We start from the raw sequence: 12,823 nt of genomic DNA on the forward strand, positions 1-12,823 counted from the left end.
GATGTCGTAACTGTTGCCTGTTTATTTGTTCTTCTCAATTCCCCTGCTTTTATGTAGATAAACATGAATATTTTCAAAACTTTTAGAACTCATTAATATGTTAATTATGGTATATTTTCACTTACATATATAGTAGACTGAGTAAAGTCTTATTTTCTTATCCTCTAGGTCTTCTTCATTGCTAGGCCTCACTACCTTCAGTCTGTCTTGCTTTTGTCTTAGTTTCAGCTAAGACTTTTTCCTGTCTGGGAACTCCTTTAGACTGTCTTTTTACTCAAACCTTTATTATTTTTGTTCTGAGAACTACAATTAAATTACATCTCAGGTTTTACTTTGTGTTTCACCTTCTACTATATATGATAGACAGTGCAGCTGTCAGCAAGTGCATTTAGTATCAAAAATCTGTTTCTTCTCTTATTTCATCCGACTAATACTCCTTCTTCGGCATGAAAAACCTTCCTGTTCATGCAGGCATAGCCTATGCTTTTATACACTGAGTGAGAAGCAGAGAGCTAGCTGGTTTTGTCATTCACAGATTTTCACAGCTAATGCTATTCTTGTATAAGCAGCAGTTAAAATCTTTCCCTAATAACTCCTAGCAAGAATGTAGGTCAGAACAAAGGTCCCATTAAAAAAAAAAAAAAAAAAAAAATCCATCTTGAGCAGTAGCAGCAGGATTGAAAAACCACAACAGGTGTAATGTTCTGCTGTATTCTTGTGACACTCTTTCAGTGTGTGTATGCAGCTGCCTACAGAGATGTATATATTTATATCAGTGTGTGTATGTTTACTTTGAGAGATGATGTTTCCATTAGTTCCACAAGTTAGACTTGTGAGTGGTTTTATGTGATTGTTCACTATATGACTCTTCCATAACTAACACCTACTGTTTTCTGACACAGTTTTCTCTTTCTGAGTCTTTCTAACTTTCATGTCACCTGCACCCTTTCCCAGGAGTTTTTCATAAGTCTGTATGTTCTGCAGACTGAACTTGGGGGTAATTTCTTATTGATGTGATCACAGCTCTAGAGCTGTTGACTCTTATTTCCAAACACTCAGAAATTATATTTCTTACTGTGTACTTTCTTTGCATGAGATCCCTCTATTCCCACAATATGAAAATGTTCTTCAAAGCACATGCAGCAGTATATGAGTGTAGAAAACAGCACATCTGTACCAGCATACATTGTAGGACATTACAAACTGCTGGTAGCATTCAAATCAGGGATCTGAAATTGTTCCTCAGTTCTGCAACTAGAATGGAAGGAATTTATCTTCTTAGGCTGCTAAGTAAGCAGGATTTTGTTCTTTTGGATTTTTTCCTCAAATACTCCTAATCTGATTTGCCATTCATCCATAAAGCAAAGCAATTATCTTGGTCTCTTGCATATTGCTAGTGCATAAGCTAACACTGCGCAAGGGAAAAACCAGTTACTGTGATTTGGCTTTTTAAATTATTTGGCCTCTGTATTCAAAATGTTTCAAGTGAAATTTATGTGCTTTCTGAATTCTCTTTTTTAAATCTGTATTTGTAGGAGCTCATGAAATAGCTATAACATCGCACAGGATGTACCATTTTGACAGAAATTAAATGTGTTTCACACAAAAACTATTCCTTATTTCCATGCATTTAAAAATATTTTGATTTATAAGGTATTAGATAATGTAACTTAATTATTACTAGAAAAGAGTCAAAGAAAACTGATAAATTCTGCTGTCAAAGGAAAATATAAAACAAACTTCCATTTTGCGTGTCTATTATCAAAGCTGACCTCTAGTGGTTACAGAATGGAACAAATGTAGTGTTAGCTTCCTTTATACTCTTTTTATTTTGAAGTAGTATTGAAATTTTTCCAATCAGATGTGAATGTTTTCCTGAAATACATTAAAAATTATTAATATTAATTTTCCAGACTCATCTCTAGGGGTAGTGATTTGAAATCAGTGGCATCAAGTTAAGGGAGCCTAAGTAAGGAGCAACAGCATCTGTAGAGGGTCAGAACTCCTATTTCACAAGATAAATGCCAGATAGTTCTATTTTATCCCTAGTACTTTACATCTACATGCTGAGTCTGAGGGTATTTCAGGAGGGCCATACTCAGCTGCTTAAGGCTTGAAGCAGTATGTTAGAGCAGTTCAAAACAATATTCTGCACCTGAGGACAAAAAAAAGGAACTTGATTTTATGCTCAGGTTCTGTTCACTTTAAAGTTAAGCTTAGCAACCACAGCTTAAGAGCTGAAAAGCTGCTCTAAGTCTGAACTAAATGTGCATTAGGTACTGTAAGTCTGGGTTTTATTAATATGAAAAAGGAAGGATTGACTATTTGAACTCAAGAACTAGTAAGATATGAGTTCTGGAAGAGGAAACTGCAACTTTTTTTTACTTTTTAAAATTATTATTATTACTTTTAAAAATTTGTTTATTTTTAAGGGCTGAAGGTGTAACTTAGACACTTGAAAGCATTGAAACCTGGCATAGCATATGCCACTGCAGCTGTGAAAACCAGCAAGAGGGAGAAATCACCAAAAGAGAGGGAGAGAGAATGCTGCCATTGTTACCTTCACAGAACTGGCCTGAGTGCCATACTGCTTCCTAGGGCAGTAGGAAAAGAGCAGCTAAAGCCTCAGGTGGCAGCAGCTTTCCCTCTAAATAAAAACAGAGCAATCAAGGTTAGCAGCAGCCAACTTTTTAAGAGCAATCTTCTCTGGATTGTTTTTCGTTGTCTGTGCTTTAATATTACAAATTCAATATTTAACTAGCTTGTGAATTTCATTTGATGTTTTTAGCAAATTGTATTTCTGGAAAAGGATGTTTTGTGTCCCTCCCTATTTTTTCTTTTTGCCTCTTTATTCCAAGTTCATGTAGTAAATGGTTTTTAACAAAGTTTGCTGATGGTCCTCCTCTAAGCATTGCAATTGCTGCAGGTCCAAATCTGTGAGCATATCTTAGAGGAGGGGGTGTGGGGAATATGACATTATTGCCTCATTGTAAAAGTCTCCATGTACTCTCTTACACTTTCTTTTATCTTTTGGGAAGTAGCAGAATCTCTTTACTATGAGGAACAGGTGTAAAGAAAGGCAAACTCCTTCACTTGATTTGTAGCCTAGTAAGAAGGTATCTCTAGACTGCTTGGATTACATGTTTAAATGCAAAGGTAGAAATTGCCTCTAAATAGTCAGAGGATGTTTTCAGTTGAGATAACCTTAGTCAGGATCAGTAACAGCTTTTACCCTCCATGTTGCTGTTTCTTGGTATATGCTGACTTGAGGAGCTTGTTTACGAAACTGAAACAGGCTGACATTTTTGACTGTAAACACTAGTTACAGGAATACTTTAATCAAAACAAGGGAGGTGAGAAAGGTATCTCCCTGGTTTCAACTTGTTGATAAACACTGGGGCTATTTCAGAGGGTTCTGAAGATCTGTCTAGCAGCAGTTCTGCATTACAGCATATTACTTGAGTAATTTTTAATAACTGATAATTGAAAAGAGGGTAATCTATTAAAATGTCTGTTTTAGACCCAAATCAGAAAATGCATGGATATTTGCAAAATCAAATGCAGTACAAGCCATTGGGGTGATGTCATTTGGTAAGTGGTTTCTTCCGTTTTTTTTTCAACATTAAAATCAATTGTAAGAAATCACTTAATATTTTGAACCAAGAATTTTTTTTGTTTTTAAATATTCATGTTACGCTGGTGTAGAGAAAAAAAAAAGAAATTGACTGACTCATCCATATGAATGTCATTGTTACTGTGTAAGACATTAACCTCATCCATTGTCCATTTGGCCCTAGAGGCTATTGCCACTGTAGCAGGGACAGTGTGCATGTGAATCCAGCTCACCTGTGCAGGTCATCCTAAAGCACCTGCATCAATGGGTTAGTCTAACTGATAAACTGAGGGGGCTGGATTCGTTCTGCATTCCCTTGGGTAACCTCTAACAGAAAAGTCCTCATTCTGAAATCTGTTCCTGCCTGCAGGATCTGGTATATTATTTCTTGTTAATGTTGTGATAATCTGAGGCTTCCCAATGTTTGCTGCTGCCAAAAATGGATGCCATATGAAGTCTAAAAGTAGCAAATGGCTCTGTAGATTTAAAAAAAAACCAACAAAACTTCTCAAATCTGCTGCTGGGTTCTTAAGTAAAAGGAGAGCAGGAAGAGGAAATAGCTGTGGAATGGAGATGTGGAGGGTGGGAAATGGCATAGCATTTAAGGATAATGTAATCAGAATCATCTTGGGATGAATATAAACCTTCATCAAATCAACTAAGCAAGCAAAGGTTCAAACCGTTTATCTCTGCCACTCATTGCAAGATTAATGTTTGTATTTAATAATGAGTGGATTCAAACAGTGCTGTGTCTCTATGCATTTATGCATGAATTCATATATTTGCTTTAACTGTCATGTGTTTTTCAGCATTCATCTGCCATCATAACAGCTTTTTAATATATGGGTCTCTGGAAGAACCCACATTAAAGAACTGGTCTCAAGTCACACATATATCTGTCTCACTTGCTCTTGTCATCAGTGTAGTGTTCGCTGCCTGTGGATATATGACTTTTACAGGATACACAGAAGGTAAACTGCTTGATCCCTCAATTTTGGTACTTGCTATAATCCTTACATTTCTGCCTTGCTGTCTGATTTTTTCTGTAAACATCTTGGTGACTGTAAAAATGCAAAAAACATAATATATTTGGACAGAAATAGGACATTCCTCATAGTTACCCAATAACCAAAACGGGATACAAAAACGTCAGCTCCAGGCTAATAGAAGTCAGATTCTCAAGCATAAATCTCACCAGTGGAAGTCCCGTTTGAATACTTCCATCATCAAAACACTTTGAGGACTAAACAGCTATGAGTTATCCACATGGTCCAGCAGCAGAGAGCAGTAAGAACAAAAATTTCCTTCAGAATATCTGGTATATATTCCTGTATATTTTCTTACATTTTTTTCCTGTATGTGCTATTATAGCACCCTAGAGTTAGAGATATTTCCTATCTTTGCAGCAGCTGTTCTGCTGTTATTAATCCTACTGTCCCCTCTGTGGGTATATGAATACACATAAATATATATATAATTAATGTTGCATCATGCTATTTAACATTTTGTTGAAGTTAAAAAGGTATGTTCATAAGAACAAGGTGTAAATTGGTTTCAGTGCATTACTTACTTCAGGAAAAATGCACATTTTATAAGCAAGCATCTTTTCTGTTACTTCATAGTGATTCTGGATTGTAGGAGAAGGCTTCCAAGCTTTTTCCTTTTCTGATGAGCAGCAGCATTTAGTTGAGAACAGAGAAATTGTAGGATGGGGATTCCTGGTTTATCTGTCCTTTTCTCCTGCCTCCAGTGCTTACTCCAGCAAAGTAAGTCACTGTCCTAGAAGTACTCTAGGTAGACCGAGTTTAGGTTGGTTGAGACCTTTCAGGTATAGAAAGCTCTGCCTGCAGCTCCCCTCAGTATGACTCTTGTATAAGCAGGTTCCATCTCCCCTTCTGTCTCCCCTGTCAAAATCTTTTGGCTGTTTAAAGTTAACACCTTATTGCTTCTTCAGTGCCATTGTGATCCTGAAAGTAGTAAATCATAAAACAGCATCGTATTCGCATAAAAAAGACCTGATAGTTCATCTGATCACTGTCTGGCACTGTCTCTTGTGCCTCAGAGATCATTATTACAGATTCTTTGTGGTAAACACCAAGCAAGATGATTTTAATTCTATAGTGATGCTTTTGTTGTTAGATACAAGATTTACTAGGTAATAAACCATATATGTTTATAACGGGCTTTTGGGGTCAGAATATTTGAAATTCTTCTCTACAGCTTATTAGCTGTGATTAAATACAATCAGAGAAATGCAGTTCTCCACAGGTAACTCTCTCACCTTTTTTTGGTGTAATTGTCGTTCTAGGAGTTACATTTTTAGGGAAAATGTATCTTTTACACATAAGCTTTCTTTCTGAATCTGTCACATATTTATTTAATCAAACACTGGCATCTCATACAAAATCTATAGTATGGGGAAGATAACAGATGACAAATTCTGATACGTATATTTGAAAATATTTTTTGAAGATTAATGCTACTTGAGATAAAGACCCTGCTACCAGCAGGATAAGCTGAAAGTTGCTCCTGGATGTAACTTGTGACTGTAACTAGTTTCTAGTTACATGTCAGAAGAGGGGTTCAGTAAATCTCAGTTACTCCAGTAACCTGCACTTCAAGTTGCAAATATAGGTAAATGATGTGAAGTTCAAGCTAATTGGTGTTTTGCTATACCTCAGGAGATATATTTGAAAACTACTGTAGAGATGACAACCTTGCTACATTTGGAAGGTTTTGTTATGGAGTTACTGTAATTTTGACCTTCCCCCTTGAATGTTTTGTGACCAGAGAGGTAAGAATTTATTACATTTTCCCTTTAACACTGTTGTTACATATTAATAATATTCTCACATTATTAATACATATTGTAGCTGAAGTCTATGGTTCATCTGTGATAAATAGCAGCATATTTTATCCCACTACATGCAATGAGTACAGGGAACTAGTTGTACTGTTTAGACACTGGCCATAGAATGTTGTTTTACATTCATTATAATATTAGTATTATATTAATAATTACTTAATAATATCAGGACTGCTTAAAATTCCAAGTTTGGCATAAATGACATTGTTGTTACTGTGTTGAGAATAGCCAAAAAAGCATACTTTTCATGCTTAATACTTTTCCTTTTTAGAAGTATCTCCATCTAGGAAATCCATCTATTCAATAAATAATTGTAAGTGGATTTATTCTGTAATGGGCAATTGAGAAAAGAGTAAATCCTAAAATCCTACAGGCATAACTAAGTCAATCTGGCAAGTGTTCTGCAATTTTAGTAATGATTGTTATGAGTTATTTTTGGAAGCAGATGAAGATGTTTTCTTGAAGCAAGGTAAGTAAAATTCAGCCAGTGTTTTCTCATCCATTCCTTTTGTTTCCTAAGGTTAGAAGGTTTGGAGTAAGCTGTTTCATAACATAAGGAGAAAAATCAAGGTTTAAAATTGTGGTTCTGTTTCAGGTGATTGCCAATGTGTTTTTCCATGGGAACCTCTCAACAGTTTTCCATGTTGTTGTGACAGTAGTTATCATTGCTGTAGCGACTGGTGTATCATTGATGTATGATTGCCTTGGAATGGTCTTAGAGCTGAATGTAAGTGAACCTGTATACTCTTTTATTTAATAAATCACTTATTAATAAAACAGAGCTTTATAAAATCCACAGCTCTGCTGCAAATCTCATGTAATTTGACATAGTAGTCAGTAGTAATATTAGAAGGAATTACTCACTGCTTCAAAATCAGATAACTAAAGGTGAAAGGAAGTTAAGAAGTAAAATTCATATGGTTGGGGAGCGTTTTAGAACAGTTTTGTAGATATGGCAAGAGGCTATGACTTACCAAATGTATTTAAACCACAGCAGAAATTACTAAAGTACTCATCCAGACTGTATAGTGGTAGTGAATTTAGGATTTCTTTCTCTAGTCCCTGCTTCTGATGAAGTTGGAAAATTACTAAATGCTGGGCCAGATTCTAGTGACTGCCTTGGGCCAAAGGGGCAAAAAACAAAGGGAGGTAGAAAGAAAGAACCAGTAGTAGCAAGACCACAGAGATGGTCGCTGGAAATACACAGCTCCCTCAAAAGCAAGCATTCCATCAATGTAGTGGGGTTTTTTTCCTAAGCATTTAGTCAATAGTCAAGCTGACAGCTTTATTCCGTTACAAATAGAAGATGATAGCCAGGCTCCTATCTCGTGGGTTTTTTTTTCTTTTCCTTTTTAAGAGACAGTTTTACCATACAGCTGTAGGTATCTATTGGTTGTAATAATTGTGCTTAGAAAGATTGTTCAGTCTTGATATCCAGCAGTAGAGAAAAATGAATAGACAGAGTATTTACATGTGAAAGAAAGGTGATCTGTCTTTTCATCTGGGATTCTGTCCAGCAGAATTGTCTTTTGGCTCTTCACCACAGATGGCATTTGATGCTGTTTCTCTGACCCTGCTTACTCTTTCCCTGCTTTCTGGTTTTAAAACAAAACACAAGCCATTGTGTTTGCCTTGTGGTAATTCCCCAGGGAATCTATTTGGTCATATGGGAGTCAAAGAGGCACAGATTTTTCATTATTCTTTTACTGGGATGCTGGTTTGTGTTACTTCAAAGACCTAAATCTTAGTTTTCATGGAGAAGATCCTTTGTGCATGTACCTATTTTTGATGTCTGTACTGATCACTGTTAACAGGTTCTACCATAAAAATATTGGAACTTTTGTACAAATGATGATGTAATGTTGCTCCTTAGGCTGGATTACTATCTTGCCATAATTAAATTGAAGCATAGCGTTTGTTAAGTGTGGGACAAAGTAAACATTCAAAATTTCTACATAAAGTTGCTCTCTTCTGGCATGTAACTCATATATTAACCTACAGTGGCTTTACTACAAAAAGCATTTTAAAAAGTGTTTTTTATTTGTCCCTACGAGAGCATTTAAAGAGGAGCTGAATTTTTAGTGAGAGAAAAGGTTCTACTCTGTCAAAGGGAGCTTTGCTTTCATAGGGAAGTCAACCTAAATCAGGTTATAAATGTTAAAATGATCAGAATTCTTTGAACTCCTATGATATTGATATGATTTTTCCACTTTTTAAAAAAAATTATTCTTTTAAAGGCAGTGTTATATCTAAACTCCTCCATGGGATTATCTTAAATATTTTAGTTCAGTTGGGGAACTCTGGACTTTTACTCTATCTCTTAAGCTGAGAAACTTGGGGTAATCAGATTTAATGCTTCTTGCAACATTAAAATATTATTCTGTATCAGCAAAGCAAAAGCATTTAAATAAATCTGAATTATTTGAAGTAGTTTAACAGATATTTTTGCATATTATTTGGGACTTTGAAAAAAAGGTTTTCCATATAGCAACACTGGAAAAGGCCTTTATTCTCTGGTTTTACTGTTGCATCAGGCTAATCACAACTGTTTAAAAATTCAGGTATTTGTTCTTCACATCTAAATAAACATGCTTATGAGGTTTTTTTATTGCTCTTTCCCACACACAGGGAGTTCTGAGTGCTACCCCACTTGTTTTTATCATCCCATCAGCGTGTTATCTAAGGCTGTCCAAGGAGCGGTGGAACCATTCAGACAACTTAATATCCTGCCTGATTCTTGTTCTTGGTGTGCTAGTGATGGCAGTTGGCTTGGTTATGACTGTCTTGCATCCCCAGGAATGTAGCCATGGAAAAGAAATGTTCTACTGCTCCCCTAGTAATGTTTCTCTACACAACAGTACACTTCCACCATAGGTAGCACACTAACCTCCAGACTAGATCAGGCACATCTCATAGGGAGCCATACATGCCAGTTTAAAGGAGAGTGGAACAAAGAGCTGTCATGTTTTGAGATGCACTAGGAATCTTAAACTGTATAACTGTATTTACATACTTGATTTTGTGCTGCCATCCTGTTTCAGGTAAGACTTAAGTTTTAACAGTTGAAACACAAATTCTCAGAGGTGCCTTTCAGCAGACATTACTTGAATAACTTGCAAGTCTACCAAAAAGGTTGCATTTTTTTAACTTAGTCTGCAATGCTGTTAAAAAGCTAGAAATTAAATGTTTTGAAATGTAAACCTCTCCCATGTTTCATTGATTTAACTTAGTTTTTATTAATTTTATAATCCTTAATGTATTATTTATTAGCTCACTATAGTATGGGGGTTTTTTGAAGTCCTGAGAAAAAGTATGTCTGGATCTCTGTGTATTACAATTCTGCTATTAAATTGAAAGACCCTTATTAATTGTCTTTGATTTTGCAGTAACTGTCCTTTAGAGCTGAAAGCTTCCTTTTTATTAGCTCTTGAGTAAAGGCAATTTTGTATTCTGACTGAACTGTAACTGATACAATTTAATTGTAACTCTTACAATATGTGGTCTTCTAATTGACAGATATTGCACAAATAAATTCACAAGAGTGAATTTAAAAAGATTCAACTAGGCAGTCTTTGTAAAAATTTCAAGATTGACAAAGAAGGAAATTACATTGCAGCTTTCTTACATTTATAATATTATTCATTATTTCTGAAACGGAATTTTGAAACTAACATTCTAAACCTGATTATCATTCTAGTCCTCTGATTCTTTTCAGTATATGACTAATGATTTTGTCATGGTTTGTCAAATTCTGGTGATTTGTTATATTTTCCAAAATTCATTTAACATCAAGGATTAATGTGTATATATATATGTATGTGTATATATACATAAGTATATATAAAAATTGACTCACATGCCTATAGGATACGAGTAATTTGAGGTTGGTAATATGGATATCCTCAGTCATATCAATGCTGTCATTTTGAAAATGTTTTGTTATCAAATCAAAATGTGTACTTGAGTTAAGTTTTGCATTACTGTGATCCTTGTGGTTCCTCATGCCAGCTAGATGCATAACACTTCTTCATTTTTATGCTGCTTAATGGGGATGGGTTTTGTCTTCCCTTCATATTGCATGACAGAGCTATTTCATTGAAGATTTCCAGCTAAATAGATCTTTAAGCAAGGGTCACTAGATGGTGATAATACTTGTAAGAATAACACACTTTTTAAAAGTACTGCTTCCAAAATAAATGCTTTAAATATTACTGGGGTTTTTTTGTTGTTGTTGTTTCTTTGGGGTTTTTTCAAGTTGTAAACCAAGTAGAGAGAAGCGTGACGATTATTCTGCTTTCTCTACATAGTGTCAACGTTGAGGGTGATAATTTATTTGTTCTCCAGGTACCTGATACTGTTCACAGAGAATATTTCTCACCAGTTTAGATTCAGTAATAGCTGATTTTGTCTTAGCTGTGGGTGAATTGTTACTGAATAGATTCACTTTCTTCTATGCCAAATGGAGTTAAACCTAAATAATATTTCCTTATGACAGCTAATGAGATGTTTTTGATCTATCATAAATCTCTCATGAGCTTTGTTGGGGTTTTTTCTGATTTTTTTTTTTTAATGTTGAAGTAGGTTACCTTGTTTCAGGCATTAATTACAATCTATCTTTGCTTTAGAATGTCAATGGAATAATTTCCATCTCATTCTACTGAGGCTGTGTTGATATGAAATCATGTTTGCCTGTCCTTTATGAAGGATGAGTCTTTCTATGCTTTTCTACTTCATAAATGAAAATTTAAAGATTTTTTTTCTCTGTTCTTTTTAATTTTTGAAGTGTAAAGTCTGAAGTAGTAATGGTCAGTTAAATGTTTTCACTGCTAATAAAGCTTCTCTTGCCCTTGGAAGTTTCTTTTGCCAAAACTAATTGAATTAATGTAATCATATGCTCAGTGGTTTTCATTCATGAATTTCCCAGGTGATGATGGGGCTCTCCCAGCTGTATGTATATTGAAAAGGGGAAGTCAGGTGTCATGGAAGCCAGAATTTAAAGTTAACTGCTATTTGCCTAATGGCTTTATAAAACCTATGGTCCCTTCCTTTCCAATATTACATAGTCTAACTTACCTTTATTGAAATGACAAATAATAGCAATCTGGTAAGTGCTTTCTCAGAACCTAGGAGGTCTGAATACAGAAAGATAATACATCATAATAAAAATTGTGGTAACCATTGTTTTTTGCGAATACTTAAGACTCCCCAAAATAAAATTGTAAAATCTATTGGGAACCCCTCACAGTCCTCAGCATGTGCAGGATCTCACCACAGTCTTAGTACTTCAAGCAGAGGTGTGCTGTGCACAAAAGTGGAAGTAGTGCTGGGAGTAGCAATATCCCCAACTTCAAATGCTCAGTGGTGACAGAACTTCACGGAGTGCATGGAGGGAGAAGAATGTTCCACAAGCACTTGTTGGCAGGATTTTCACATCAAAAGCTGGTAGTGTGGCTCACTGTTTCTCCAAGTTCCTCTCTCCAGCTGAGAAGGCATTTCAGGACACCAGATGTACAATTACCATTCTCACAGGAGCTAAGCAGACAGTTTGTGACTTTTTAGAGTAGCGTGCTTCTTATCGATCACAGAATTCTGAGCATTCACAAAATACTTCCTCCTGAAAGTTGTCAGATTACCCCACCATGTACCACCTGAGATTCCCTAGGGAATTTTCCTTCTTCCTTAAGTTTCTCTCTGGAGGGGGGAGCAAAATGGCTCACGTTTGCTAAACGGATATATTTTTATATATTTTGCACACAAAGTCTTTATATCTCATATAACGTCCATACATTGCGCACATTATCTGCATCTGATAGGGGAAGGATATTTATTTACTAAATACACTATTTTAGTATTTGTGACTCACTGGAGAACAAAACTTAAAAGTAGTGTGAGGATTTATTTCGAGTCTGGTGTGAACATGGGGTAAAATTTAGGGAGAAAGTAATAAAAGTGGCAGACTAAACAAATGTATTGTGGGTGAAAAACATGCAATTGAACAATTCCCATAGCAGGAATGAGGGAGAAATCCAAACTGAAACATAATGCACAGATGAGTTATATTTTTATAGTAGTTCTGTTATATAGGGATCTAATTTTAAAAGCAGTTCTTGAGTTTTGGCCGAAAAAGTGTGTTGCAACATTTGTTGTTTAGATTTTTTTTTTTTTTTTTTAAGAATTGGTGCAAATTCTAAAATATTCAAAATTTGAATTCAGGCCAGTGAAGGAAATAAGTAGAAGCTTTTTAGCGTCTGTCATTCAGTGCTATTGGAGAAGTTGAAATTCAGGTACATGCTTAGTACATGACTCAAAACTCTTTATGGAGAGAAAGTAGACTATATGGTTAT

The 12,823-nt window shown here is 35.4% G+C and overlaps 1 protein-coding gene across 1 annotated transcript in view; it reads left to right on the plus strand.

Annotated features, from left to right (window-relative positions):
• Positions 1-10,690, plus strand: part of SLC38A11 (solute carrier family 38 member 11) — a 34,247-nt gene extending 23,557 nt beyond the window's left edge. The window contains exons 8-12 of the mRNA XM_032114899.1: positions 3,521-3,591; positions 4,423-4,584; positions 6,295-6,407; positions 7,075-7,206; positions 9,108-10,690. Of these exons, the coding sequence (XP_031970790.1) occupies positions 3,521-3,591; positions 4,423-4,584; positions 6,295-6,407; positions 7,075-7,206; positions 9,108-9,353 (724 nt within the window). The 3' untranslated portion in view covers positions 9,354-10,690. The remainder of the gene's footprint in view (positions 1-3,520; positions 3,592-4,422; positions 4,585-6,294; positions 6,408-7,074; positions 7,207-9,107) is intronic.
• Positions 10,691-12,823: the final 2,133 nt, after the last annotated feature.

Source organism: Corvus moneduloides, chromosome 7 (genome assembly GCF_009650955.1).
Source record: "Corvus moneduloides isolate bCorMon1 chromosome 7, bCorMon1.pri, whole genome shotgun sequence".
NCBI lineage: Eukaryota > Metazoa > Chordata > Aves > Passeriformes > Corvidae > Corvus > Corvus moneduloides.